Source organism: Alnus glutinosa, chromosome 11 (genome assembly GCF_958979055.1).
Source record: "Alnus glutinosa chromosome 11, dhAlnGlut1.1, whole genome shotgun sequence".
NCBI lineage: Eukaryota > Viridiplantae > Streptophyta > Magnoliopsida > Fagales > Betulaceae > Alnus > Alnus glutinosa.
In genome coordinates this window covers 4,796,906-4,822,205 of record NC_084896.1, presented here as the reverse complement: position 1 = coordinate 4,822,205, position 25,300 = coordinate 4,796,906, and the positions used below count along the sequence as shown (strand labels likewise).

The window sequence follows — 25,300 nt, the reverse complement described above, 5'->3', positions numbered from 1 at the left end:
GGGGGAGAAGAGATTGGAAATTATAAGGAAGAAACTTTTATCTAGTGATTGATGGTGAACAGTAGAAGCACATTGACTAGAGCCAATAAAACTGATTCACATTAGAGTTTCCAATATTCTCTTTATGTTTGAGAGATCAATGAGTTGATTCTCTTTTGATGCAAGGAGGGTCACGAGTACTCCCCCTCCCCCACCGAACCAGTTGCTACCATTTGAAATTCATAATTATAACCAGATCAAGTGAATTACATTGATTTACTCCAGAATTTGTCACTAACTCTAAATACTCCAGTGATCCCTCGAGAAACCAAAAAAGTAGAACAAGATCAAAAGAAAAGAGTGAAAATACCTGTGCGATAGATGTAAAACACTCCAGCAGTGGAAAGATGTCCTTGTCTGAATTTGAAAGTTGCTGCCACTTTGCAATTAATGGCGGCATCAGAATGTCAAGATAATTGCGCTGCAAATTATCATGACAGTCAGTTGGCATAGAGTTGTTGTCTCAACAAATGCAGCTTACAAGTACTCGCTGCACACAACAGACTGAAAATAAGAGGGGAGGGGGCGATCATCTTTGGCATAATGATGATACCTGATTTAGCTCCCTTCCAACAGCATCTGCTAAGGTTCCAATAGCATCGTATACGATTCTGAGATTCCGTCTCTGGATAGCATTATGAAGATATTAATTTATAGCAGCCAAAGATACAATGATACCAAGCATAAAGCATAATTTGAAATTCAATTATGTAATCAACCAGCATTATATCTCATCATTGTACCATTATAAGGAACTTGGTCATGGCAAAGGCCAGAAAAAACAAAACAAAACCACAAAAAAAAAAAAAAAAAAACCTGATATTTCCCAAAAGCACACATAAGGTGCTGCAAAATAATTTCCAAGTGTGGTGCCAACTCTTCTGCAGCCTCCTGCAAATTCACAAACCACCACTGAGCTTTACAAATTCTTAAAACCAAAAAAATGAGATAGTAAAACCGCATCTAGAAAGAATTTAACAAAATTATAGAAAGAACCTCTTCCAGTGTTGCAAAAGCTGAACAAGCAGCCTCTTGCACCCGCTTGTTAGTATCCAATATTCTTCGCAAAAGACCTGTAAGAACCTTGTCAAATTGCTCATAGCCTTTTTGATGTCCAATACCCTGAGATAGAAGAAAAGTCTAGTTGTCAACTTCAAAATCTCCAGCAGGCCCAGAGAAAGAAACAGGATAGATTGTAACAGTTCACACTCTAGGTAAAATAATTAGTCATAATCACTTTTAGATATGAATATATCATCACTGTATTACATCTATTTAAAGTATAAATGCTTGGAATCATATTTTAACGTGTTATCAGGTACCTTATGTGCCAAAATGCCTCTGGGCATGGATACCTTGTAAGTTTGATTAAATTCCGTGCTTCAATAGAGAACTCCATCTATTGCTTTTTAATTGATATAGGATATGCCAAACGGCAGATCATCATCAAGATTGAAACTAATAAGCCTCACATTTAAGAAAGCACTAGAATGGAGAGTACTATTGAAGCAATGATATTTAGAGCTCATGGAGACTAACCCCAAAATACCCCCCATACCTCAATCATCACATTTTAACCAACCGGTAACACCACTGGGGAAAGAAAACAGCTCTACGGGATACTCTGACAATCAATCCAAAGTGTCGCAAAAGTTTCACTATTTACTTGTTAAAGATTGATGAACAAAATTAAAATGGTCACTCAAACTTGATCGACTTCAAGTACTCCTATTTTTTTTATAAGTAAGAAAATTTCATTAAAAAAGCGTAAGGCGCCACTAAGTACACAGGAAGTATACATAGGAGCAACCTAACTAGCCCACATGAGAAACCCATAAGAAACTACATACCCACAACACCCAAAACCCACATGAAACCCAAGATACAATAGAAACCCTCCACCAAACACCCAAGATACAAAGTAACCCCCATAATAAAATAAAACCCAATAGAACCCCCCATCCAACACCCAAGATACAAAGAATCCCCCATAAAACAATAAAATCCAAGATTCAAAAGAAACCCCCCATCAAACACCCAAGATACAAAAGAACCCCCCATGATACAAAAAAACCCAAGATACAAAGTAACCTCCCCTCATACAAAAAAACCCCCCAAACCCAAGAAAACCCCCAAACAATACCCCCAAAACCCACACAACAATACCCCAAATACAAGAAAGCAAACCCAAAAAAAAAAACAATGGCGCGTGGAGCCACGCGCACAGGTGCGCCACCGGTGCGCCACCCATGGATGGAACTTGTGGAAGAGTGCAGTCAATGGCCCATATCCAGCCTGGCACATTAAAGGTCCACCATATTTTTTAGGGAGACCAACAGGTCCCCAAGGGTGCCAGCATCCACATTAACACCCAGAAAGTTCCTTTCGTTCTGCATGCATTCTGTATCAAACTGACAATCGAGGTTGCTTTATACAAGACCCAGCCGCTTTCCTACTACTACCCCCTCCCCCCCCCCATACAATCAAATCGTTAGAGACAAGATTGCCAAAATTGCTCCTATCCTTCGTGAAAAATGTTTGTGCCTGTCCCAAAATGTTTGCACCAGCATTTCTGCATGCGTCCGATTTTCGACTACCACTGACTGCGTCTCCACCAAAGCTCTCTGCGCCACTGTCTCTAGGTTACTTTTTTGTCAACAGACAACCACGAAATCTCTTTTGGGATTCCGGCACTCTACTACCAGCGTCGTCGAACAAAATGAAGAGTTTCGACACCTTCCATAACTCACAGGAAAAACCACTCTACCCCTTGCCTTCTCTTCCTTACGGGATCACTAAGTAACCTTTTCGGCCACCACCCCGTACTCCATAAGAGCCAAGAAACGCCCATGTATGTTTAAACACTACTGAGCAAAGAAAGCTCTAGAATTGACCCGAGATGATTTCAAGAATTCCTTCAACCCCTCTGCTTGAGGCAGAGCCTCTACCGTTTCCAACAGCCAAAGATATGCGAATCTTACCCAAGAAAACATAGCAGAGGAACACCTCTGCTTCTCTCAAAAATCCAAAGGACTGAGACACCCTTCTCCACCGCAAACTCAAAGGATTTAGCTTCCATGTAAAGCCATTCCGAGACACCCATAGTATAAAGACTGGATCTTAGAACTAGCCTGATGCACGTGCTACCACACACCGACAAGAAAGAGAGAGAGTACAGGAAAAGTTCCTTGAGCTTAATCCTTTGTGAAGCCTTAAGAGTTCCCAAAGCTAAGCATTTTGAGTCATGATGTTGCTACCTAGCATGAAGCATGGTTGACTTCTAGCCAGCTTATGAACCATTCTTTGCAATAGGATAGGAAATTTTTTTACTATTATCCATGAAGATTGAACCAAGTTAATCAATATAGTCAATATTCAGTTTCCCCCAAAGTAGCAAGCCACTACTCCTGCCTTTCTACCGTACTCCACAACATTTACATTTCGTTATTTTGTTCAATTGTGCTTACTCTAAAATATTTTATTAGAAGAAAAACCACTTAAAAGCTATTATATGTTCTTAGAAGCCAAAAAAAGAAGGCAATAATGATCTAATTGGACAATGGAAAGGAAATGTAATTATACCTGAACAATAAACTTGCTGAAACGAGAAAGTGTCCAACATGAAATACTCCGTATGAGCGGAAACTTATCATCTAAAAGAGGGATAAGAAATGTGACAATCTGCAAATATCAAAAATATCAATTCGATTTAAAATTATCAACATGTAGATCTTTTTTTTTTGGTTAAGTAGCAAGTGTAGAATAAGAAACAATAGTTTGAGCATGTTTGGTAAAGTTATCGGAAAGGGTTTTCGGTTTTGGGTTTTGAAATATTAAAAATTGAATAGTGTTATCTATAAGGACCACATTTGAAAACTTGTTTCGTAACTAAAAAGTGTTTTGATTTAATTCTAAAAAAAAAAAATAAGACAAAAGAAACAAAACAAAAAAAAAATTTACATTTGGGTCTACTAGAGGCTAGCTCCATGGGTGGCGGCCACCACCCCTTGTTTGTGAGGGGTGGAGGCCGCTAGAAAGATCCGGCAGCCACCGCGAGGCCACTACACAGATCTGACGGCCACTGCAATGGCCACCACACGGGGCTATCATGCAGATCTAATGGGCAAGACATTTTTTTTAGACACATCTAACATTGATTCCTATTTTCTGATTTTTAAAAAAGACACATATTTGCTATTGGTTCCTATTTTTTTATTTTTAAAACCAGTTTTCAGACCAGTTACCAAATATGTTTTCAAGAAAATAAACAATAATATTTTTTAAAAACAGTGGTTTGTGTTTTCAAAAGTTTTTTCAAAAACGAAAACTGAAAAATGTTGCGCTTGTTTTATTTATTTATTTTTTTTTTTTTTGGGGGGGGGGGGCCGCATTTGTTTGGATAACTATCTAGTTCTAGTTAGGTGTGTCTCTTGTATACTTCTTGTTTTTTTTTGCTCTTGTAGTTTCTCTTGTATACTTTGTGTACCTAAAGGCGCCTTACGCTTTTAATGATATTTCAATTACTTGTAAATAAATAAAAACTTTGGTTGTGCCTTCGTGCTATTTAATAAATTTGTGTTTATGTTAAAAAAATAATAATAATAAAAATAAAAATAAAAAATAAAAAAAACTGTTGTCTGAAAAGTGTTTTTTGCATGTTTGAAACCCAAAAAGTGTCTTGGGAAATGTACCAAACAGCTACAGAATTATAGCTCAGCAGCAACAATCTACCTACTGTTGTGTTGGTGGTGGTGTATATCAATATAAAACTGGAAAAGTAAGACAACTAAATTCTTTATCAAAATTATAGCAATTCCATGATTCCAGTCTAGTTGGGAATGGAACAAGTAAGGAATTACACAACTGCATAATACTATGAACATAAAAATAAAAACTAAGTGATGATTAAAAACGATCTCAAGAAAAATGGGGATAGAGAAGACAAGGGCCAAGGAGATATTTAAATGTACAGTGCAGAAAAAAATTAAAAAACAAAAAACATATGCATCATATTTTCGCCCATTATTCTGTAAGTCATAACCCATATGCTTCAAAACTTAGCTAAACAAAATATTACCTCAGATAAGTGAGGATAAAGACCATGAATGCAACCTTCAGCTATGGCACCAAGAGCCAAAACAGCAGCTTCCCTTTCTTTCCAGCCTTCATCATCTGTGGCTGACAACTTGGCCTGTGGAAATTCAACAAGTGAAAACATCTCTTTGATGCAGGAGCTACTAGCTTCAGAGACAAAAATTATCTACAATAGGATACATTTTGATCCAACTTGCAGTCAAAACTTACACGGTAGAAGAATCCTACCTGATGTTACCAACTACCTTTTGAAAAAAGTAATATATTCAACTACAATTTACAGCTATCATGTTTTAATTGATCATATCAGTAGCAATTCAAGTCTTGTTCGTAATCTTGTGCATGTACGTGAATGAGAATGTTTTCCATAGTACTAGCACATGTTCTGAATTTTTCATAAAGTAACGCAAAAGAAGAAGAAAAATGCAAATATATTTTTCAAACTAAGTTAGCCATATAATAAATAAATATCCTTGAACATCATGAAGATGCTCAGTAAATCAATTGTCTTAATGACAAAATAATCAATCAAAACCTCGAAGATTAAAATTGCAGTTTCAACATTATGGAACCATGAAATTTTATGGTCAAATACAAGGACCATCTGTACCAACGACGAAAAGAAAAAGAAGAATGGGAGGTAAAAGCGAGGGAGGGTCAAATGAGGAAAAAAAATAGCTCCTCATTTAAAATTCTACTATGGAGAACGGATTAAAAAAATGAAGAAAAAGAAGCAATAAAATAAATATATCCTTCCACATTCAAATATTTACATTGAATGCCAAATAAATCAATCACCTGAACTATAGGCATCAATGTTGGAAGAATGTCATCTCCAAACACATTAGAGATCATATCAAGAGCAGCAGCACTGCATTTCCGCAAATTCCAGACATTAACAATGTCATCATCCTGTATTTGAAAAATGTGATTTAGAAGAACTTCGCACCCATGGTGTCATCTTTTAAAAAAATAGTTAAATGAAAGCAAAACTAAGTGATCTTTATGGAGTAGACTTGACCGGCCAAACAATCCCAATCAGCAAAAAGAACATCGATGATGTTGCTACTTACATCGTCTTCCACATTATCAGATCCATGAAATCGTGAGGAATGGAAACGAGGTTTGAGATCCTGCAGGGAAAAATTAGAAGAAAAGAAAAAATAAATTCAAACTTGAATGAGCAGGATGTTACAAGTGAAAGAAGCATATAAACCATTAGAAAACCCAGGAACATGGTTCTAACCTGATCACGATCTGGTAGAGACCCATCCTCCTGCAACAATAAATTGAAGCCAGTTGAATTATGAACTACAGCAATAACCAAACAGATACACCCAAAACACAAATTGACACAGAAAAGTTAACCTCAGCATCCACAATTGATTCATCATCATCAGCATAAACCATGTTGGACAACAAAACCTACAAGCGCAATAGATATGTTAAACAGAATTGCACGCGACTCCAGAAAAAAATGATTGTCAAGAAAAATCTCAACAAAGAATTAACTATACCGGAATTAGGCGTGGCAAAAACTCTCTTAAATTATCCGGTGGTAACTGGGCATCACAGTAAGCAGACCTACAAATCATAATCGACGTGGAAAAGGAAGCTTATCAAAGGACCAAAAAATTTAAAAAGAAAAATTAACAGAAAATTTTACCAGTCCATGGCTAAGATTCCAAACATCATAACCCAAAGGCCATAATCTTCTCACTTACAAGTGCCGTACGAAACGTGGAAAACATATATATTTTTTATATTTTACAGGAAAGGAGATCAAATAGCCACACCACAATTATCAACATAAATTTCATAATGGCTGTTGCTCCATGCATAGAGTACTTCAGTGAAAAAAAAAACCCACAGCTGAACGTTGCAAGATATATCAAATTTAGTCTCTCAACATAGTTTCAAGATCATTATTTAATAATCTTAGAGAGATTGGAAAAATTATCTACCATGTAAATTACCTCCACCAGATGTCAAAAGCCTTTAAATAATCATACCATTTAGACTCAAGCATAACCAACTGATGCCACACACTAATTTACAAAACACATTAAAAGACTAAACATTAAATCAACTAAATTTAGCATGCACAAAAAAAAAAAAAAAAAAAAGGGGAGCAAGCACTAAAAACCTCATTTTACTCCCATCTACTTATTGAAGGCACCTTAACAAAAAAAAATAAGAAGTTGCAAGATTGAAGGGAAGCAGGAATCAGAAAAAGAAAATTCCTAACATCTATTACCAATCTCTCTTGCATGAGATCTAATCGCTACACAAATGGCTACCATGCTACTTGCCAAGACATTCATATCTAATTCAATAGATCACAAAGTGGAGGATCACCAGAATTCACAGGATTCAAGAGCTACTTCATCATCAGTATCCTTGTTTACTTGTAACATGTATTCAATTATATTCTTCAGATGTGGCTGCACCAAAAATGTAAAAAATTTGCATCAGCACCAGTAAAAAGAAAGGTGGCATTAAAATATACAATAGGCGTTGCAAGATAAGATAGTACGATACTGAGAAGCACAACAGAATTACTCCCTAGGCACTCAAGAGAAAACTAAAAGAAAGCAACATGTAATAAAACTTGCAATGAAGGAAAGAGTACATGATGAAAACAGATAATATGTGCTTAATACTATAACCGCCCAGAAAAATATGCTACCTCCAAGAAAGATGGACGGACTTCGATTAGCTGAACAAATGCTGCACAGACCTATAGGCATACAAGAAATAGATGAGATCACAGACAAGCTTATAAGACATTAACAGCATTCCACGTCCATCATCAAACAACAAAACCACTAAGAAGCACAAAGGTGGTTAGTGTAATAGCTAAAAACAACTATTGGTGTAAGCAAAAGCACTACTCTCCACCCATCTTAGTACTAAGTGCAAATACCAGTGCTCAACAACATGACCAATTACAAATTTAGAAAGAGAAAACAAAATATCATATATTCACAACTTATTTCATCTGCCATTGACATTATATTTTATACTTAAGTATGATATGGAAAGGGAAACTAAGGCGTTGCAAAAGATCTGCTATGCCCAATAAGATTTTAACAAATAGTTGTGCATAACTAAGGTTTTTAACCGTAAACAGATTAAAAATTTAAGAGAAAATACTTTCATCTCTACTGGTGAACTTATTTTAGTATTGCATTAGATGCTTTTATTGCAGAACAAACTCAGGGACATTAGAACAAGGAGAAAGTCCTTACCAATTTTCGCACTTCTGAGGCAGGGTCATGAGCAAGAACAAACAAACCCTGAAGATATTGGTCCATAGATACAAATAAAGCCTGCGAACAATTAGCTTATAATAGTAACTATCAACCCCGTGGATGAAATTTTCGCTGAAAAGGTTCAGAGGAAACTGATAAAGCAATTTATTGAATTATACTTACTGCGGGCATCAACATGATGTATTGATTAACAGAACCCAAGGAAAGCTTTCTCAATGAGGCATGCGGTGACTGGAAAAACTGTTATAAACAAAAACCAGATCAAAAATCAACCAAAAAAAAAAGCAACATGAAAAGTTAAAAGGTTTTATTACACACTCCAGTGCAGAACAGCCATAAGTTTAGCTCAACAGAAGACGCAAAATGAAGATAAACATTTTTTTTTATAAGTATAAAATGAAGATAAACATAAAACAAAGGAATTTTTTGAAAAAAAGAAAAATCTATTACCTTGTATAATCTAGGAAGAATAATGCTGATAGGGCGTTCAGATAAGCCAGGTGCATCTGAATCAAGAATTTGGGGGATATCCTCGCAAATCTGTCTTACACCATATCATCAAGGAGTCAAAAATTATAAAATTTATACAAAAGCTATAAGTTAAACACTTCTTCGTTATTAAGAGCTAAAGTTTAAAAAAGAAATACTATTATTGACGCCACTTAAGTGCTTATAACTGTTGCAACTAAATGATATCAAATAGACATAAAAGGAACACCATAAAAACCTTGTCAGAAATGCCATATGAATGAGAATTCGCATCCTAGGATTAAATAAACCAAAAAATTATTTGCTCACTCACACAACACACATCAGTACAGCTAAAAACTAGAATTTGTGCAGCCAACCCCTACAAACATTTCGGGAATCGGGACAAATAATGAAGATGACAATATGTGGATGAAATGACCATACATGAGTGGTTTCCTATGCCAATAAAAATCATAGGTAACGTATCTTGTACATTTATCCTCTCAAGCTCATTGATAGAATCATAGCCATCTGTGAACTCTTCAATATGAGTGGGCCACTCCCTCTGTTTTTGTTGGATTACCAAAAGCACTGAGCCAGGAGAAGTATTAGCTTGGGAGCAAGTTCCACCCACATAGAATGGTTAATACAGCAGGAAATGAAATTTCGCTGAAGATGATAGCAATCTTATCCACGTAGTCCAAAATACAAACATAAACGCTTTTCTGTAATTCCAGGTTTGTTCACCAGGCTCCAAAAAATCAAGGTTTCCCATACACAATAACTGGAAATAGATATTACATGATAGCCAAATAGTACTGCTTCCTATCACCTTATAAAGCCCCGTAAAGAAATCATGTTACACATTTTTTATCTTAATACTGAATTACTTTTGTAGCCCTTGCACTATTTTAGAGCTGCACGCCCATATCAAATTACCAGATTTCTAAAAAGTTCCCGCCCAATTATCCAATGCATCTTAAACCCAAAATCATGTCCAAGCATATGTTAAAGAGCTACAAGAAATACAAAATAGTTATAAATCGTAGAGAAGCTTTTTAGCACATGTACTTCATTCAAGGCACTATTTTAGATAAGAAAATAATGGTAATCCATTGAATCAAGGATGTAGAATATACCTTCGATAAAGCATCCATAGCACCTTCCATGTGATTTACGTCATTACTGTCTAAGCAATTGACTAGAGCTTGCAACAACTCAGGCCATCCCAAGACTCCCCCCAGTTGAACAACAACACTAATAATGGTCCCAACTGTAGATCTAATTTGCCTATCTGCTGCTCCCAAGCAAGGCAACAACTCTGATTTTATATATTGCTGGTTTACAGGAGCCATGGATTTGAATGCGGTTCTAAGGTTATTTTTTAAAAGCAGGCCCGCAGCTTGTCGAATTTCCACTGATTTACCCTGTTCAGAAATTCCCAAAAAATCAAAATATTAATTTATCCAAACCCAACATTAGAAATTTCATTAGTGCACAGAAAAATACACATGTTCAAGGTATAAGTTGAAGATGGAAACTATTCTCTCCCTGATTTATTATGATTTTATTTAAAGTATACAAAAGAACCCCTAATAAGAAGAAATAGAGGAACATAAATTCAAAAAATCTGCAAAAGTAGAAACAATCGATCTATAATGTGCCGCTATCCAGAGATGTAACGTGTTAAGCATAAGCTTCCTCAATTCTATCATTGATGTCTCTACATCCTCAAAGTGCCAAGCATTCCTCTCACGCTAAATACACCACATTAAACACAAACGAAGTCGACCTCTAGAGTCTAGACTTCCTTAACGATACCACACCCAACCAAACCGCCCCAGCTGTACAACAAATCGATTACTCATCTCGGCATAACTCACTCTACTCCAAACAAAGTAAGAAGGGTCGACCTATAAGCTGGATTAAAATGTCTTGTACTATGTATAGAATTAGTGTTAAGTCACTGAATATTTATAGACGAGTAGAGCCGCCAAAAGGTGAATACTTCGATGAAGGGTTTTCTTCGGCCGGACCCGAGCCCGGTTGTGAAAGTTTTTACTCCTCATACCTCGCTTTTAGATCGGCCGTGTCGTCATCAACTCTGAATGTAAAGGAAGATGGAGTGGTAAGGAATCCCTCCCCCTTGGGTGGTTGCTTCACTCCAACCGTTGAAAAGGGTGATGATTTCAGGGTGAATAGTTTGTCCCAATCTCATAAGTGGCCAATAGGTTTTGATCCGTCTAGGGAGGTTGTGTGGGAGCAGGGAGATGAGATTTGGGATGGGGAGGATAGAGATTCCCCTTACCCTTCAGATATTCTTCCTCCCAACATGGCATTGGATTGGGAGTTGGATAGTGTTGAGGACGAGGATCCGTCCTTGGCGATTCTAGATGCCTTTGAAGAAGACTTTCTTCAGAAAGTTAAGGTTGTGCACCTGAAGACAAAAGGTAGGAGGGAGATTTTGAATTTAGTAAGCTCCATTAACTACGGTGATGCAAGCGCGTCCACTCGGCATAGGAAATGCAAGGCTCACGTGCAGTAGCGGGTAGTGCTTCTTGAGGATTCAAGTTTGAGGGCTTCTGGTATTTGAGGGTTTGTTAGGTTTCTTTCTTTTTGTGGACTGCTTTGGCTGTTCCTTTGTATATTTCATGTGTACTTAGGGGTGCCTTACGCTTTTTTAATAAAATTTATTACTTATCAAAAAAAAAAAAGTGATACTTATTTTTTTTTTATAAGTAATAATTCATTAAAAAGCGCAGAAGAGCGCAACCCTAGTACACAGGAAGTATACAAAAGAGCCCCTAATCAAAGGAAAGAAACGAACAAGAAAGTAAAAAATCAGCAAACGACATACTACCCGGGCTATGCGCCGACACCTAAAGATATAACATATTAAGCACATTTCTACAAAGAGCCCCAACCGTAACCTCCACATCCTCAAAAAGCCTAGAATTTCTCTCACGCCACAAGCCCCACAAAACACATAAAGGAACCTGCTTCCAAATACGGTTAACAGAACCACGACCCAGCAAGGTGCCCCAACCACTCAATAAATCCAAGACACTACTAGGCATAACCCACTCCACCCCAAACAAGCTATAAAAATAACTCCAAACAACCCGTGCCACGTCACAATGAAGAAGAAGGTGATCAACGGATACCCCATGCTTCTTACACATAACACGCCACTCTACCACCACAATACCACGCCTAACGTAAATTGTCATGTGTTAAAATCTTTCCTAAAGCCGCTGTCCAAACAAAGAACGCCACCCGCTTTGGAGCTTTAACACGCCATATACCCTTCCAAGAAAAATAAGCCGCCTCGTGACAAACTAATGCTTTATAAAAGGTCTTCACTGCAAAATTCCTCTTCTTAGAAAGATTCCACAACACCCTATCGACCTCCCCATGTCGAATCCGAATAGAGTATAACAGTTCATTGAAGGACATCACCATCACCATCTCCATCTCCACCTCCACCTCCCAATCCTGAGCATAGCGTGTAAAGAGAACATTCCATTGAGCCACACCTCCTACCACAGACAAATTATCCACCACCCAAGCATCCGGAAAACGAGTAATAGAGTACAAAGCTGGATAGTATAGCTTGAGAGGCTTGTTCCCACACCACAAATCATGTCAAAAGCGAATATGAGACTCATCACCCACCTCAAAACGCAAGTACTTGGCTACATTATCCCACCACCTTCGAATAAACTTCCAAACACTCACACCATAAGACCCCGTCACCGGTAATGAACTCCAACCTACCCTCACACTCCCATACTTCACATCAATCACCGATCTCCATAAAGCATCACATTCCTACGAAAACCTCCTCATCCACTTCCCCAATAAGGCTTGATTAAACTTAATAATATTACAAACTCCCAGTCCACCAGCCTTGATTGGAGAACAAACCCCATGCCAATTGACTAAATGAAATTTAGTCTCATCCCCCATACCACTCCACAAAAACAGAGATAAATAATAAGTAAGAATGCTGGACAGTGTACTATGAATCAACGTCACCCTACCACCCTTGGATAAATAAAGCTTTTTCCAACTAGCCAACCTTCGCTCTACCTTCTCAATAGCCCCATTTCAAATAGAAAGATATTTAAACGACGCCCCCAATGGCATACCCAAATATGTCATCGGCAAAAACCCAATTCTACAGCCCAGAATATGTGCCAAAGACTCCATATCATCCACCTCGCCAATAGGGACCAATTCGAATTTGCATAAATTAATCCTCAACCCTGACACCGCTTCAAAACATAAGAAGGTACACCTCAAATTTCGAACATGGTTGGCCTGTCCTCCACAAAAAATTAATGTATCATCAGCAAACAGCAAATGATTCACCACTAAAGCTTCATTATCCTTGATGCCCACTGAGAAACCAGATAACAAGCCTTGGAGCATAGACCCATTCAACATCCTACTAAGTGCTTCCATAACCACCACAAACAACAAAGGAGAAAGAGGATCACCTTGCCTAATCCCCATCGAGCTCTGAAAGAAACCTATTGGCGCGCCATTAACCAAAATGGAAAATTTGACAGTAGAAACACAAAATTTAATCCATTTTCTCCACCTCTCCCCAAATTCACACCTCTGAAGCATATAGAGTAAGAAATCCCAGTTCACGTGATCATATTCTTTCTCCAAATCCAACTTGCATAATAACCCCGCCTCCCCCGACCGCATTTGGCTATCCAGGCATTCATTGGCTATAAGAACTGAGTCCAAGATTTGTCGACCACCAATGAAGGCATTTTGAGAGCTCAAAATTAGTTTCCCCAACACCGATTTGAGCCTGTTAGCAAGGACCTTAGAAATCATTTTGTAGACCCCTCCCACCAAACTGATAGGCCTAAAGTCCTTAACCTCCACTGCATCTGCCTTCTTAGGGATTAGGGAGACAAAATTTGCATTCAAACTCCTCTTGAACTGGCAGCTATTATGAAATTCTGAGAAAACCGCCATAATATCTTGTTTGAGAACCGCCCAACGTTTCTGAAAGAAAGCCATAGAAAAACCATCTGGGCTCAGAGCCTTATCCCCATTCATCTCCCACACCACCTCCCATACCTCCTGCTCCTCAAAGACACGTTCCAACCAAAGACACTCATACGCATCAATGGAAGAGAAAGAAATCCCATCCACCCTAGGCCTCCACGAACTCTACTCGGTGAACAAAGTGTCATAATAATTGACAATGTGATCCTTAATCTCCACCGGATCAGTAGACATAGCCCCATTAATCCTCAGAGCTCCCACATGATTGTACCTCCGATGTGAATTTGCCACCCTATGAAAGAATTTAGTGTTATAATCCCCTTCCTTCAGCCACAAAGCCCGAGATTTTTGCCTCCAATTAACCTCCTCAAACAGGAGTGTTTTTTCCATCTCCTGATCATGTCGGACTTCTGTACCCGCTCCTCCTCCACTAGCCCCCGAGACTCCTCAAATCCCTCCAACTCTTTAATACCTTCCAATAATTCCTTCTTCTTCTTCCCCACATCACCGAAAACCTCCGCATTCCACTTCTTCAAGTCCACCTTTAAAGCTTTCAACTTATTCGCTAGCACATAACTCGACAGGCCTTGGAAATCATAAGACTCCCACCACCGTTGCACTTGTTCCACAAAACCATCAGATTTGAGCCACATGTTTTCAAATTTAAAATGTCTTTTTCCTTCTCTTTGGGCTCCACAATCCAACAGCAAAGGAAAGTGGTCCGATAAAAGTCTAGGCAATCGTCGTTGTGACACATCAAGGTAATGTTCTTCCCACTCCGGAGAAAGTAAAAACCTATCAATTTTAGACCATACCCGGTTATTGGACCAAATAAACTACTCTCCATGCAGAGGAATATCTACCAAACTCTGCCCATGAATGAACTCCGAAAAATCTTTCATAGCTGCAAAAAAACCACCTGCTCCCGACCACTCACTCGAAAACCGCACCACATTGAAGTCTCCCCCAAAGCACCACGATCTATCCCACCAACTCATCAATGCAACCATCTCATCCCACAACACCCTCCTCTCCCCATCATCATTAGGCCCATACACACCCCCAAACGCCCACAAAAAATTGTCATCAGTGTTACGCAATGAAACAGCTAAGGTATACCGTCCCACATATTCATCCACCTTCTCCGCCGCCCTCCTATCCCACATAATCAGAATTCCACCTGACGCCCCACTAGCCCCCATATAACACCAATCCACGTGTTGGCATCCCTACAAACTATGAACCACCGCTCTAGTAATGACTTCCATTTTTGTCTCTATCAAACACATCAAATCAACCTTCCAATCTCTAATGAGCCATTTAATACGCAATCTCTTATCCAGCTCATTTATCCCCCTTACATTCCAAGATAGTATTTTAAGCTTCATTAACACGTCACGCCCCTACCCTTTCCTCTCCTTCTATTAGATAGCTCCCCTTTCTTATCAAAGTTAATGGAGCAATCCAGCCGCTTAATCTCCCTTTGTCCTTTCACTCCTGGAGCTATGGTAACCATAGTCAACGAATCAGCCAAGGATTGGACCCGCCTTGCTTCTATTAGTTCAAACAATGCCAACAATTTATCTTCATATTGGTCACATGACACTCCTACTACAGTCTAAAAATAGATTATCTACACATCTGTTTTTTTGATAAGTAATAAATTATCTACACATCTGTTAATAGTTATAATCCATCTAAAATTCGTTTTTTCCTTTTCTGGGAAGAAAGATGGTGGGCTCTTATGGTTCATGTCAATATCTTGGGACTATTATCATGAAATTTAAATTTGATCTATTTGTTATGCTTGCAAGTTCATGAACAAATATATCATTGTGATCTGGGGCAACACTGATGCTTAAAAATAGACTCACGACTAAACCCTAGGGCAATGCCCATTTATTGACTTACTTAACATAATCTAGAGCAACGTCCATAACTTAGGTGCTGGGAATTCACCAGAACTAATGGAGAATGAGGTGGGGGAAGGGGGCTTCGAGGGTAATAAAGGTAGATTCAATTGTGGGATGTATTTGATCCTTCTTTGGCCGTGGTGAACAGTACAGAAGAGGAAAGTAGGGGAAGTGAGATGCTGGATATTCACCCACTTGCTACAATTAAGGAACAAGGAGGGTCTTATTCAGTTTCATCATATTGGGTGGTTGAAAGGGTAAAAAAATTGTCATGTAGTTGGATTGTCATGCGAAGGTTTTGGGGATCAACTTTTGGCTTTATTCACTGTGATTGAAGCTAGCCAACATCAAAGGGGTGTGGATAGTGTTCCAGATTTGAGTGGGAAATCAGGTAATAATGGAAAAAGTGAATTAAACCGATTGATGTGTTCACTGAATTATAAATTAAAGCGAGGGGTGGTAAATGTTCATTATGAAACCTAAGATTATATCATGGAATATGAGAGGCCAAAATGATAAGGAAAAAAGGATGGAGATTAGAGGGCTTCTAAGGGAGTAGAAAGCAGATATTGTTTGTTTGTCAGAGACAAAAATGGAGGTTATTACTAGGGAGGTGGATCGTAGTTTATGGGGTTTTAATCATGTTGATTGGTTGTATTTGGGGTTGAGATGGGTGTCAGGAGGTATTTTAGTAATGTGGGATAGGCGGGTGATGAAGAAGAATGAGGAGTATGTGGGTAAGTTTGTGGTAGCATGTTATTTAGATGTGTTACTAAGAATTTTGAAGGGGTATTTGAGGGTGTGTATGGGCCAAATGATGATGTGGAACAAAGATGTCTTTGGAATGAGTTGATTGGAATGATGATTTAGTGGGAGATGTTGTTGTGTGCCTGGGTTTGTGATCGGGTAAGTGGCCTATGGATGGGCAAATCAGCAGGATTGGACTTCCTGGATTTACCTATGGTGAAGGGTGATGAACTGATACGAGGTATTCAAGGTACCTCTGCCTCTTAATTCAACTACGAGAGTTGAGAATTTTGTGGTAAATATGTTGTCTGCCTTTATTATGAATCAAGACCTCTATAAATAGAGGTTACAGAGCATAATAGAAATTATGGAATTACATCAAATCCCTTATTCCTAGGACCCTTATTTAGTAATACCCTATTCTAGTGGAAACCAGTATCCCTTATTACTTGGAAATACTATCCTTACAAGATGATTTCCTTCCAACCGAAAAGTCCTGCTGGAAGAGCACCAACTTTTCCATTCCTAGCCTTCTCCACCTCAGCCGCCACTTGTATCCTCTCCTTGAACCCTAGCGAAGTCTTCTTTAGTTAGGTTTTCTTTTGCTTCCTGCCCACGTTTCCTACGTCTCACATAGGTCCGTAACAGATGTAGTGGTGTAATGGGGGGGATTTAAATTTAGAAAATTGTCCTTGCGAAAGATCAGGCGATTCAAGGCAGTAACAAACGATGTTGGAATTTTCAGAATTCATTTTTGTGCAAGGGCTCATGATATTCTGTTGGTAGAGGGAATCAAATAACCAAGATTATGTGGCACAGGGGCAGAAACCCCAAATGTTTTTAAAACGCATGCAAAAACATTATGGCAGAAACCCCAAATGTTTTTAAAACGCATACAAAAATTTATTTTTATACTCTGGCCCCGGTCCCGTTTGATATAAATATTTTTAGATTGTAACATTGAAAACAATGTTTTGTGGCTCAATGGTAAAACCTCTCGTTTACTGAGCTTGGGGGAAGGGATTCGAAACCCCTTACCCGCAGAATCTGTCTTGACTATTTAGATCTTTACACACAAGTTAGATGTAAATATAACATATTACTGTATTAATAAGGAACTCTCGGATACAATTTTTACTAAATGAAAATTTAGCTATCTTTTTGCTTATAATCTTTGTTGTTTCTCACGTAACAATTTCTACTCTTACACTCTATGTCAAATCAATTTATGACTTATGACATGTAATTTTTGTGTACATTTATGACTTCTGAGTTAGTATGAAATTAAATTTAAGATATTTCTGTTTTTAATTACATTTCATTAATTATAATTTAAAAAAAAAATGTGTGCGCGCACATACATAGAAAGACTTTATTTATGTCAATTTGGACCCCCCACACAAGAAATCATAATTCTGCCCCTGTTGAGGCATGGTCTAGAATTGATAGATTCCTACTATCTCCGAAGAGGTAAGAATATTTTTCAGATGTTTCTCAAAGTCGTCTTTCTAGAATCTTGTCGGATTAATTTTCGTTGATAAGCGAAGTGTGATTTTATTTTTTTTTAGGTGCTCTCTCACAGCCTCGCTCTCTCTCTCACAGAAAAAACCCCTAGGTCTCCCTCCCAGTGAAAACCGTCTTGAGGGAGGGAGGGAGCTCCCTCCCTCCCTCCTCCTCTTCTGGTCCCTTCCTCCTTGTGCTTTTCTTTTTTAGTCTTTTAGCTTGGGGTTTCTCTTCTTCTTGGGTGTAGTTCGACGGTGGTTGGGTTTTTCTGGTGCTCTCGCGTCCCGCCAGAGGACTGCCGGCCTACTCCAGTCTTTTCGTTGTTTTGTTGATGGCCGTCGCGCCGTTGTGTTTGGTTGATGGGTTCTTTTGCTCCTTGGGTAGTAGATCTACAATGCTTGGGTCCTCACCCACGTGCTCGTGCTTCTCTAGAGGGTTCTCCGTCGTGGTCCGGCTTTTCCCCGCCGCCGTAGCAGCTGCGGGTGACTGCCACGCGCCGGAGCCGGAGTGCGTGGCCGTGGGCGTTTTCTGAAGCTTGGGTGTTAGATCTGCGGAGTTTGGGTCCTCTTCACCGCGCACGCGCTCCTCCGGCGGCTTCACCGGCGCTTTCCGCGACTTCTGTGGGTTTTCCGACGGTTTCTCTTCGGCGCCGGCGCGCGTGGGTCCACGCGCCACCGTGTCTGCAGGTTTTTTTTTTTTTTTTTTTTTTTTGGGTTGGCTTCTTTTGGGGGCTTTTTCTGTAACTGGGTTTTGGGTTTCATTAGGGTTTTGTTGTTTTGGGTGTTTAATGGGGGCTTTTACTGTTTTGGGTTTTGGGGCTCTCGAGGGTTTTGGGTGCTGTTGGGTTTTGGAGTTTTTGAGGGTCTTGTTGGGTTCTGCTTTATGGGCTAGCTGGGCTCTTCCTTTGTATACTCCCTGTGTACTAAGGGGCGCCTTATGCTTTTTTAATGAAATTCCTACTTACTTATCAAAAAAAAATTTCGTTGATGTTGGATTGTGGTGTGGGGAGTTAGGGAAGTAGGTATTTTAAGTTCGAGAATATGTGGCTACAATCAGAGGGTTTTGTAGAGGGGGTAAGAACGAGGTGGGGGTCCTACAATTTTTAAGGTTATCCTAGTCATGTGTTAGCACAGAAATTGAAAGCATTGAACGCAGATTTGAAGAAATGGAATGAGGAGGTCTTTGGTAATGTTGGGAAGCAGAAGAAGGAGATGGCAGAGGGGCTTTGTGAGCTGGAATCGACTGCAGAGGAAAGAGCATTAACTGAAGATGAAAGGCTGAAGAAAAAAGCTATCTCTAGAGAGTTGGAAAGGAATATTTTTTTTTTTTTGATAAGTAATAGCAATTTATTGAAAAGCGCAAAGGGGCGCAACCCTTATACACGGGAAGTATACAAGAGAGCCCCTAAAAGGGTCGAACAGAAAATAAATTTAAAAAATCTACAAAAGTAAAGACACTCAAACTATGATGTGGCGCTATCCAAGAATATAAAGTATTGAGCAACCGCTTCCGTAGCTCCACCATAGGTATCTCTACATCTTCAAACAGATGAGCATTCCGCTCCCTCCAAATACACCACAGCAAGCATAGAGGAGCTAACCGCCAAACCTCTTTAGCATGACCACTCCCAATTGCCGCCCCCCAACTATTCAATAACTCCAACACCGTTCGTGGCATAACCCACTCAACCCCAAATAAAATAAGAACGTAACTCCAAAGAGCCCGGGCAACCTCGCAGTGAAGCAACAAGTGATCAATAAACTCCCCACTCTTCTTGCATAGACAACACCACTCCATTACTATTACCTTCCTCTTACGCAAGTTATCATGCGTCAATATTTTGCCCAAAGCTGCTGACCATACGAAGAAAGCCACCATTGTTGGAGCCTTATCTCGCCAAATATTCTTCCAAGGAAAAAATGGAAGAGATGGGCCATCTTTCCTAAAGAGCTCTTCGTAGAAGGATCTCACCTCAAATAAACCTTTTTTAGAGGGATTCCACACTAATCTGTCACCCTCTCCATGACGAATCAAAGTGGAATATAATCAGTCGAAGAAAGAAAGGATCATATCCATCTCCCAATCCTGGATTTGTCGTGTGAAAAGAACATTCAACTGAATTACACCATTATGGACCACCAAATTATCCGCCACCAACGCGTCTTTGTTCCTTACTATACAAAAAAGAGCTGGAAAGCATTGCTTCAAGGAACTATCCCCACACCACTAGTCTTGCCAAAAACTAATATTAGATCCACTCCCCACTTCAAAACGAACAAAATTGTGGAATTTCTCCCACCCCCTCCTTACATGTTTCCATACACCCACTCCAAAAGAAGCGAGTTAGAGACAGAAGTCAAAGGCACTTTGGTCGAGAGAGGGAGATAATAATACTAAATTTTTCCATCATTTGACAAATTTGCATAGGAGAAATGACACGGTGGAGTCCTAAGTTGTTAATGGGAATATGACGTCTGATTCCATAGAAATAAAGGAACATATTGTGAACTTCTATAAACATTTGTATTCTAAACAATTTATGAGACAAAAGTTGGGCGGCCTTTCATTCCTTTCAATTGATATGGAGGAAGAAAATTGGATGGAAAAAGAAATTGAGGAGAGTGTGTTGGAGGTTGTTTCATGGAAATAAGGCTCCATGACCTTAGCGGTTTTCTATCGCTTTTTTCCAAAAGTGTTGGGAGGTATTAAAAGAAGAAATTATGGCAGTTTCAAGGAGTTTCATAGCCGAGGGAAGTTCAAGAAGAGTTTCAATGCTACCTTTCTATTTCTTATTCTGAAGAAAGTCGAGGCCGTGGATATCAAGGATTTCCATCTGCTTAGTAGGTGCTATGTACAAAATTATTTCTAAGGTCCTAGCGAATAAATTAAATCGGTATTGGGAAAAATTGTCTCAAGTTCTGAGAATGCATTTATAAGAGGTAGCAAAATTATGGATTCTATCTTGGTAGCGAATGAATGCTTGGACAGTCAGATTCAATCTGAGAAATTGGGAGTATTGTGCAAATTGGATTTGAAGAAGTCCTATAATCATGTAAACCAGGAGTTTCTGTTATACTTGTTAAAGAGAAGTGGATTTGGGAAGTGATGGCGAGTTTGTATAGAACATTGGATATCTACGATGCGGTTTTCCATTCTCAGTAATGAGTCTATATCTAGTTTATTTAGTAGTTCGCGTGGATTTAGACAAGGGGACCCACTATCTCCTTTATTGTTTGTGATTGTTATGGATGCATTAAGTAGGATGATGTCTACTACTGTGTACAATGTGCTCTTATCTGGATTTTCGATAGGAGCGAGGAATGATGAGGAGATGATAGTGTTGCATTTATTGATTGCAGATGATACTTTGATTTTTTGTAAGCCTAATTGTGAACAACTTTGTACGTACAATGTCTATTCTTATGTTTTGAAGTGGTGTCAGGGTTGAAGATAAACTTGTCCAAGTCAAAGATTCTTCCCATAGGTGATGTAGAAGGTTTAAATAGCATTATTGGAAGTAGAGTGGCTTCATTCCCAATGAAGTATCTATGCCTCCCTCTAGGAGCACCTTAAAAGGCTTTCTACCGTTTGGAATGACATTATTGAGAAGATGGAGCATCATTTGACAGGTTGAAAGAGGCTTTATCTATCAAAGAGAAGCCGGCTAACTTTGAAAAAAAAAAAAAAAAAACTCATTCTAATTTACCAACGTATTTTTTGTCTATTTTCCACATCTCGGTAGGAGTGCCTAATAGTCTGGAAAAACTTCAGAGGGACTTACTTTGGGGGGTATTGGTGATGAGTTTAAGTTTCATTTAGTGAAGTGATCGACAATATGTACTCTGATAATTTCAAGGGGTTTGGAGGTAAAAAATTTGATTCAGGTTTTTTTTTTAATAAATAATAAATTGGTCTTGTTAAAAGTGTAAGGCGCCCCTAAGTACACCGAAAGTATACAAGAGAAAGCACGTAATTAGAAAGCGAAAAACGAACAAGAAAATCGCCAAAACTAAGCGACAAAAATGGCACAAAAGCCACAATCTAAAGATACAAAGTATGAAAAAGCGAAGGTAAAATATCCTCCAATGACCTGTCCAAATTCTCTAATTCAGTTTAACCGAGCCCTTTTGGGTAAGTGGTTGTGGCAGTATGCAAAGGAGAGGGAGGCTCTGTGGAGATCAGTGATGGATAATAAATATGATAGCTTGAGAGGAGGTTGGTGCTCTAAGAAGGTTGTGGGGCCGTATGGTATGGGAGTGTGGAAATGTATAAGGAGGGGGTGGGAAGGTTTTTCTAAATTTGTGATGCATGAGGTGGGAGATGGATCTTATGGTATGGGGAGTAGCCTTTGAAATTCTCTTTTCTATAATTATTCACCATTGCTCGTTGTAAGGATGTGTGAGTGGCGGATCATATGCAGTTCCGGAATGGAAACATTCATTGGAATGTTTTCTTTACAAGACCTATGTATGATTGGGAGGTAGAAGTGGCCTCTGCTTTCTTTGAGTTATTGTATCCCCAAAGAGTAAGGCAATGAGCTGAGGATAAAATGTGATGGATTCCTTCTAAAAGGAAATCGTTTGAAATGAAGTCTTACTATCATCTATTATCTACTCCAGTAAGCTCCCTTTTTCCTTTGAAGAGTATTTGAAAAGTTAAGGCTATCTCGATAGTGGCGTTTTTTTTGTGTGGGCAGCAACTTTCGAGAAGATCTTAACTTTGAATAATTTACATAAGATGAATGTTATTGTGGTGGATTGGTGTTGTACACGTAAGAAAAGTGTGGAGTCTATTGATCACCGCATTCTTCATTGTGAGGTTGAAAGAGAATTTTAGAGTTCACTTTTCTAGTTGTTTGGGGTTGCATGGGTTATACCTCAAAGGGTGAGACAGTTGGTAAGGAGTTGGAGGAGACAATTGGTACACCATAATGCTTTGGAAATGCGGAGGTTGGCTTCTTTGTGTTTAATATGGTGTATTTAGAGAGAGAGAGAGAGAAACGCAAGAGCTTTGAAGATCATGAGAGCGTGATGTTAGAGTTGAAGAAGATGTTGTTCCAATCCCTTTATACGTGGATAGTAGCATTTAATAGTGTGCTTGTTTCTAATTTCTCTGATTTTTTTGAGTATTGTTCTTCTTTTTCTATACTTTAAGAGTTCTCTTGTATACTTTATGTATGCTAGGGTTGCGACACTCTGCGCTTTTAATGAATTAAATTACTTATAAAAAATTGCCTAAAATACTCTAGGACAATCACCTATTCATTAAATTACCAAAAACAATCTAGGGCAACACTTAATACTATTGACTCTTAAAAATTAAATACTAAGAACTTGTTCTGCATCAAACATACAGCATCCATCATTAAAATAATAGGGTTTTGTAAATTATTAAAATTGATCCTATTCTGCTAGCTATGGTGATGACTCCAACTCGTTTGAGGCCCCACTGAAGATGATAGATTATTAATTGACTGCCATATGAAAATTGAACCAAATTATTTCAACCCCATGGAACAACCAAAACAAGCCCTAAACAATTGAGAGAAAGCGTGCTCCACTCATCTCAATGAATAATCAACCCAAGGCTCAATGCCCCACCTCCTCTCCATCCAATAATCGACAATGAAAATCAAGGGTAATATAACACCTCTATACACCTAATATGTACAATTCAAGTCCTGCAATAGTTTCAACTAAATATTTTGTTGAAAAATCAGGTAATTGAAAAGCATAATAACTACGCCAATTTAACATTCTACAGCACCCTATCACTCCTTTGTTCGAAGAATCAATTGAAAAACCAACTCCACCAACTTGAAACCCTTACTCAAACTAAACCCCACTCGAGCTAAACAAAAAAATCCAACGAAATCAAACATTTAATCACAAGCAAATCCATCCCTATGTCCTCATTGCTTAACAAACACATAAAATCCAACCATACCCATTATTCTCCAATCAATTCCCTACTTCTCAGACAGCCAACCACTTCAATCAAATCCAAAAACACATCGAAATCCTTGCTGTATAACAATCCGATCAAAACCCAGTACCCAACAATACAAAAAGAACCGATTTTCTCGAGAATTCAACGATAAACTACACGATTATATGTCTGAAAAAATATAAGAGGAATTGGGGTACCTCGGCGCGTGCAAGAATGAAAGCGAGGTAGTTGTTGAAATCGGGGAACTGAGAGTAGTGCTGGAGTTGCTGCCAAATCTGAGACTTGTCGGCGGAGGAAGCGGAGTGCGAAATCTGCTGCTCCAGCAAGCCGCAGATCTCTCTGAACCCCTCCTCCTGGGGCTGCCATGAGACACTATTCGCCGCCATGTTTAGCGCTTTTTCAAGCTTAATCTAAAGCCCTTTAGAGAGAGAGAGGTTTAGGACAGGTTGTGACGCTTTGGTGGTGGGCGGAGCAGAGCCGAAGACAACTATTGTCTGCGAGAGAGAGAGACAGAGATGGATTGTGGGTTTTTTCTTTTGGCTGGCCTGTCGTTGTGTATGTGACTTAAACTACGGCCATTTAATTTAATAATCCTTCTATTATAGGCAGTGGGCTCCGAGGAAAATAATTTTCCTGGTGTTTGGGATAAATAGGAGCTGAAATTTTTATTATTTTATTTTTTATTTTATGTCAACGGTGTTTGTGGCTTCATGGCCTTGTTTGGCCAAGCATCGTACAGAACAAGATAGTGGATTGTTAATTTTGAAGTTAGTAAAAAATATAGATGTAATATAAAGTAAAAAAAATTTATATAGAAAAGTAAAAAAAAACAAAAATTGTATTTTAGTGAATTTTTTTATTTTAATAGTAATAAAAAAAATTATTGATGTGATATAAAAAGTGAAAAAAAATAAAAAAAAATAAAAAAATTGAATGTTTTAATGTTGATTGTTATTGAAAAATGTAAAAATAAAGTGAAAAATTTTTATGTTGTTTGTCAAACAAGGTCATCATCTAATCATTGACTATCTACATAGGATTTCACACTTATCATACAATTACTTTGGTTATTTTTAACCATAATTAGATTTGAAACTCTCACCTATGCTATGTAAAGTGTTCTTCCATGCTTGGCTTGCTTTCCCATGAGATTATCTTATAGCATATTCTTTTGTGAGATGTGGATTGATACCTTGAAATAGAGTTTTTCTAGAATGTTGTGGTTAATGCATTCTTCTCATTTTAGGCTTCTTAGGTGGTGCAGGTTTACACATGGAA

General features: G+C 38.5%; 1 protein-coding gene across 2 annotated transcripts in view; it reads right to left on the bottom strand.

Annotated features, from left to right (window-relative positions):
• LOC133880977 (transportin-1) overlaps nt 1-24,578 on the bottom strand; it is a 33,874-nt gene extending 9,296 nt beyond the window's left edge. For both annotated transcript variants that reach the window (XM_062319942.1, XM_062319943.1), the window contains exons 1-18: nt 24,220-24,578; nt 10,019-10,306; nt 8,859-8,948; nt 8,571-8,648; nt 8,385-8,465; nt 7,823-7,873; nt 7,492-7,577; nt 6,651-6,717; nt 6,502-6,558; nt 6,380-6,409; nt 6,207-6,266; nt 5,932-6,045; nt 5,117-5,230; nt 3,622-3,720; nt 1,036-1,161; nt 856-930; nt 593-664; nt 350-460 (exon numbers count right to left, since the gene is read on the bottom strand). In XM_062319942.1, coding sequence (XP_062175926.1) covers nt 350-460; nt 593-664; nt 856-930; nt 1,036-1,161; nt 3,622-3,720; nt 5,117-5,230; nt 5,932-6,045; nt 6,207-6,266; nt 6,380-6,409; nt 6,502-6,558; nt 6,651-6,717; nt 7,492-7,577; nt 7,823-7,873; nt 8,385-8,465; nt 8,571-8,648; nt 8,859-8,948; nt 10,019-10,306; nt 24,220-24,408 — 1,788 coding nt within the window. In that variant the 5' untranslated portion in view covers nt 24,409-24,578. The remainder of the gene's footprint in view (nt 1-349; nt 461-592; nt 665-855; nt 931-1,035; nt 1,162-3,621; nt 3,721-5,116; nt 5,231-5,931; nt 6,046-6,206; nt 6,267-6,379; nt 6,410-6,501; nt 6,559-6,650; nt 6,718-7,491; nt 7,578-7,822; nt 7,874-8,384; nt 8,466-8,570; nt 8,649-8,858; nt 8,949-10,018; nt 10,307-24,219) is intronic.
• Between the last annotated feature and the right edge of the window lie 722 nt (nt 24,579-25,300).